Genomic DNA, 5,518 nt, shown 5'->3' with positions numbered 1-5,518 from the left:
GTATCAGTTCTATGACTTGAATATTAAGCCATTATCCAGGATAAGCTGGCCTGCAAAAGATGGTGAAAAATGTTTTTCTTATGTTACAATTTTTCTGCACCAGTGTTAACATGAGCGCTACATATTCAAATAGACAACCTAGAAATATTCAAATATTATTGTTGAAACCTTTGAAAGAAATTATGTGATTCTTTTTCCCAATCCAATGATACTTGACTAATTACATGCTACTAAACTTTCTGTGGACGTACAAATGAAATGCAGAATGGAGTTAGAGTACTGTTCATGCTCGATATATATATATATATATATATATATATATATATATGATTTTGAAAATGATGTCTGGTTATGCCACTCGTTCGGGGGAAAGTGCTGCAACTACACTGCTTTCGTAAGTATATGGTCGCAGTTAGATGATATCACTTCACGCTATTATTTTTTCAGATCAACATCAAGTGTTAATTCTATCAATTGACATTCTTGCAATTTATATCATTCTTATCTATTGAATAATATGCTTCCCAGCAACCTGCTATAAACATTTTGAAAGAGGTCCAATTGTTTCTTGAGTCAAATCCTTCTGAAATAGTCACGGCCATAAGATTTGAAGATTATGTTTCATCTTCCAACGGCCTGACGAATGTATTTAACGCCTTTGGCTTAAACAAGTATTGGTTTCCTGTATCCCGAATATCCGAAGAATGGTCGGGATATGGTGAGACAGAATCAGCGTTTGGTAGTCTTAATTCACTTCTAAATCTTCCGAGGAATCTACAGAAGGCATTGCTTATGAGTGGATATACGTAGTAGAAAATCAATGTGAGCCTCTCGTACAATCTGATATCTCAAGTTGATTTTTCCAAATGAAAATATTCGAAAATCTCCGTCGAATTCTAAAAACTTGCAGATGGTAACGGTGGAATGGTAGCTGGATCATGTCCTAACAGTGCAGAGTCACAGGCAATGAATGTAACAACCCTGATGTGGCTACCGCGTGCAAACACGACTCGGCCCCATGCATGATGAACACATGCGAACAAGTAGCTGGTAGAAGGTGGCCTAATTGTATTGCAGTTGATTTTTATAAGGTAAGCATCATTCAATTTCTCAAAATTTAACTCCAATATTAAACTGATCACTATCACCACCAAATGCCGCATATTTCAAATACACGATAAATTTCACTAAGTAAACCTTGCAGAGAAGTGATGGAGGAGGAGTGTCTAAGCCGTAGATATATATGGCAAATGGTCAACTTCGTTTGTCGCTGCAAAAGTATATCATCTTTCAAGGTTTGCATTTCTATGGCAGTTTTCATTATTATTCTACAATCCTTATTCTATCAAGATCATAACCCGGCGCAAATGTTTTACCAACCGCGCGTATATAATCATAATGCAGGAAAACATGACTTTTGAAGTATGTGAGCCACCTCAACCCAGTGTCGCACACTCGCACCGACGGCAGCAGTGAAAGACGAGACCAGTACTATTCGAATTAATAAACCTCGGGGGAGTAAAATAACTAAGGCCGATCGATAAGGGAGAATCAATATTTTATTATAGTTAAATTAATAATCGATTCTTTATTTTGGAAACTTTTTATCTTTGCGTAAATTATAATCAAGAAAAAGAAAAAATCAAACGTCTATTAAAAGGATATTACAAAAAGTTGTATCTTTATTTAATAGGATAAAAAGATGTATTTTCTATCTTATTAAGGAAAACGGGATATACATAATTTAAAGGTTTTAGAAGAAATGATTTAACGTAGTAGTTGATCTCAATCATAAAAACATAGTATACACGGTATGTAATATATATGTGCTAAAAACAAGTAACTAAATATAATTAATGCTTGAATCGGCCGTCCAATTAGTTCGGGAATCGATCTCGAAATTTTATAAATTTAAAATTTCTCTCCTTCAATTAATTTTGTTGACGAATCGACATACCACCTTTGAAAATTACAAGAAATTAAAATCGTTTGAAATTCATCGATCAAATCGAAATCACTCAACTAAAACAAATCCCAGATATCGACCAATTTGAACGCACCTACGAGCGCAACTGATTAATGTCCAATCTTGACTAGATAAAATGATAACTCTACATATAATCAAAGCATTAATTAAGCCACTGCATATATTATTTCTGCTGCTGCTTGCTTGTATACTTCCTCCACTGGAAATGCTTCCTGGAATTGGCCATGAATTCCATTAATAACCTACAAACAAGAGAATATATATTATTTATGTCAAACCAATTTTCTCGAAATTTTTAATGAAAACTTTAATCAGTTAACAAATCAAATTAAACAAGAAATCAGCGAGGATAATTATATTTTTTGTCTCTCTTGTGTTTAGTATAATATTATTTTGGTCTATATTGTTTCTTATCTTCGAAAAAGCTCCATCGACTTATAAATTTTATCCAGTTCGGGTCTGTGTTAGTTCATCATAAAAACTAATAATAACGTATAACTGAGAAGCACTCATGTTGTGCAGAAACTTGATTTCCCCTAAAAATTAATGTAGTAGTTATTTAAATGAAACAATCATGTTGGCTCATGTTGTTTATGACCAAAACCGTTCTGGTCCATTTTCGCTATTTTTTGACGATAAATTAACACGCGATGGATCGTTTTTCACATATCATAAGCAAGGAACACCAAAAAGAAATTAATCTAAATCCATGCATCCTTCTTTTTTAAAAAAAATGGTGATTTTTAGTTAAGAAGCGTGAAAAAAATGGTACTTACCCGAGTATGGAAGGTATACATGCACCTATTGCCATCCGCAGAAACTTGAGCAGAAACCACTTCCAACCTGTGCTTCTCCATCACATAGAAAATGGCAGTCAGCAAACCGGGCTTTCTCGGCCCGCAGATGCTGATGTGAGCGTCGTTTCCACATATATTCAGCGTCACGTTTGGAGAAGTCCATGTCTTGAAGACCGGCGGACCCGAAAACATTAATGGATTCGCAGGATGAATCGTTTTTGTTGATGGTTGATCAGCTAAGAATGCTTCTCTTGATCGAACCACGGGTTTTTGTTGGTTAGTTTTGGATCCATGAAGCCTTTCGAGCTTCTGTTTCTCAAGTTTTTCAAGGGTTTCCTGCATTTTCTTTATATAGTTTACTGCTTCATCGACTATGGTGGATTTGTCCGCCTGCATGCATGCATGAAATTTATATTATCACTCAATAAATGTATAGATAGATAGATATTGTCACCCCTTTCCTCGAAGATTAATAATTAATTAAATTAATGCAATTAATTTATACATAAAATATATATTATAAAGTGTTAGTTCCATTATGATTTATCGTAATAATTTATCTATTCAATTACACACTTAAATACTAAGAGTGGCGTTTATTGTTTTTTTTAAAAACAAAAACAGAAAGAGAGAGTGGCATTTATTATGTCTTACTTGCAAAAATAGATCACTCAACTCTGTCTAAAGCAATCTAAAGTTGGATCCTTCGATTTTGACACAAATCCCATGTGTTCTCTAACATAATTTCTATCACAAGATTCTTCAGAAATCTACTCAATTTTAGACAGACTCCCTAACCCAATCATCATACAAAAGAAGAAATTAAATCTCAAAAGCATCTTCCTCATTAATTTGTCTTTCTCCTTGAAATGTGTGCATGTGTGTGTATATATATACATATATACATAAATTATGCATATAATCCCTTCTTTTTAATTTAATGTTCGTTTCTTGAAATTTATGTTTTAATTATGCATTATGTTCTTTTTTTTAGTATATCAAATATATCGCATATATGATATATGATGCTTATTGTGTTGTGATAAATTTTTAAATCACGTGCGCTGTGGATAAAAAAATTTAAATTGAGGGAATTCATGAAAATAAATTTTGGGATGTGAGAAAGGTACCTTTTCAAGAAACAAACTGAACCTTGTAATCATTAACCAAAATGGGCAAAAAAAAAAAATCAAGAAAGCTGAGTTGTGCCCTAGCTAGCTAACTTGAACAACTATGAATTCATTCATGTGGGCTAGCTATTTTTCAAAAAAAGAAAAAAAAAAGTGGATTAAATTAATAATCCCAAGATTTCTTTATTTAGAAAATTCAATAATTAATAACATTAAAAAGGAATTATTACCTTTGGAGGAAGATGAGGAAGCAAAGCATGAAGATTTCCAAACATGTTCCTCATCTTCTTCCTCCTCTCTCTTTCAGTCCATATATGCAACTCATGATCAGGTTCCCCTCCGGCTGCCGCGGCGGATCCACCTTTACATGTGGCGGCGGCGGCAGCGGCGCACCTTTTTTTCCCCTTTGCAGCAGGCGGAGCTTCCTCCTCCTTGGCCGGTTTCTGCTTATCTGTGTTGGTGGTGGTGATGTCCACCATCTTTTTCCCATTGTTTTCTTCATTGATGTCCCCTAAAACATTTGGGAATGTCCATGATTGGTTCTCCCACACGAAGGTATCCTCATGGCCGAGCAATTCCGCCGTGGCTAACATGGCCAAGAAATATGTATGTATATATATGTGTATGTATAGACCAGAAGTTTATGGTTGAATGTTTGTCAGTGCAGCGGTGGAAATGGAGCAGGGAAGGAGACGAAAGCAAGCATATATATACACACACACACATATATATATATATACATATATATGTGTGAGTGTAGATAGTTAGAGAGGTGGCAAAGCAATAGCAAACAAAAGGTACTAGGTTTCGTAGTTAATAAATTAAGAGGTAATTTAATAAGTGATGGAGTGGATATTTATTTTCATATTGGAGATAAAGCTAAAATTTTAGAATTCAAACAAATTCTTGGAGGAATGAAGTCATATTTTTATAAATATGCATTAAAAGAGTAAAACGTACATAATATATATATATATATATATATATATATATATATATTTATAAATATGCATTAAAGAGTAAACGTACATAATAGAATTCTCAAAATTAATTGTGTATGAATAAGACAAAAATTTGTATGAGACGGATATCTTATTTGGTTCATACATGAAAAAAGTATTAATTTTTATGCTAAAAGTATTACTTTTTATTGTGAATATCGGTAGAGTTGACTTGTCTCACATATTAAGATCCGTGAGACGATCTCACATGAGACCCGCTCTATGAATAATCTGAGTTTTTAATTTATATATATTCACATGAATGGTATTATTAAATTATGAATAAATAAGATTAATAAATTTTGAATTGTAAATAGAATGAAATAATGTGAAAATAAAAATACAATCATAAGCCGAAGTGCCATTGCTGGCTTCAAAACAAAAAGCGTTAGCTAAAGCACATTTATAGAGATGACCTCATCACTTTTCGGAGGGCCCCACTTTGTGCATGGCCCCACTTCACTAAATCCCAGAATTATATATATACACACATATATATAGATATATATATGATTTTGGTTAAAATAAATATGACACATAAATGTTTTGTTTGTTTTTACAAAATCAATATGGAAGATAACATTTTTTGTTTTATATATTCGT

General features: G+C 33.1%; 1 protein-coding gene and 1 pseudogene across 1 annotated transcript; one reads left to right on the top strand and one right to left on the bottom strand.

Moving 5' to 3' along the window:
* The first annotated feature begins 265 nt into the window (after positions 1 to 265).
* On the top strand, positions 266 to 1,544 carry LOC140809105 (PI-PLC X domain-containing protein At5g67130-like; annotated as a pseudogene).
* Positions 1,545 to 2,067: 523 nt separating this feature from the next.
* Positions 2,068 to 4,570, bottom strand: LOC140810921 (transcription factor bHLH95). Its single transcript, XM_073168844.1, has 3 exons — positions 4,145 to 4,570; positions 2,764 to 3,174; positions 2,068 to 2,229 (listed from the first exon to the last, which is right to left on the bottom strand). Exons 1-3 carry the CDS (start codon positions 4,505 to 4,507, stop codon positions 2,134 to 2,136), a joined length of 870 nt encoding a protein of 289 aa, XP_073024945.1. The 5' UTR covers positions 4,508 to 4,570; the 3' UTR covers positions 2,068 to 2,133.
* Between the last annotated feature and the right edge of the window lie 948 nt (positions 4,571 to 5,518).

This window comes from Primulina eburnea, chromosome 13, assembly GCF_022965805.1.
Source record: "Primulina eburnea isolate SZY01 chromosome 13, ASM2296580v1, whole genome shotgun sequence".
In the NCBI taxonomy this organism is placed as follows: Eukaryota; Viridiplantae; Streptophyta; class Magnoliopsida; order Lamiales; family Gesneriaceae; genus Primulina; species Primulina eburnea.
This window is presented reverse-complemented; position numbering and strand designations above follow the sequence as displayed.

Bases quoted from the DNA above. Each gene is read 5' to 3' on its own strand.
- LOC140810921 (XM_073168844.1), bottom strand. From the start codon at position 4,507: ATGTTAGCCACGGCGGAATTGCTCGGCCATGAGGATACCTTCGTGTGG. The intron at 3,175-4,144 runs GTAATAATTCCT...GCATGCATGCAG, and splicing joins TTCCTCATCTTCCTCCAAAG to GCGGACAAATCCACCATAGT. The intron at 2,230-2,763 runs GTAAGTACCATT...TCTTGTTTGTAG, and splicing joins TGTATACCTTCCATACTCGG to GTTATTAATGGAATTCATGG.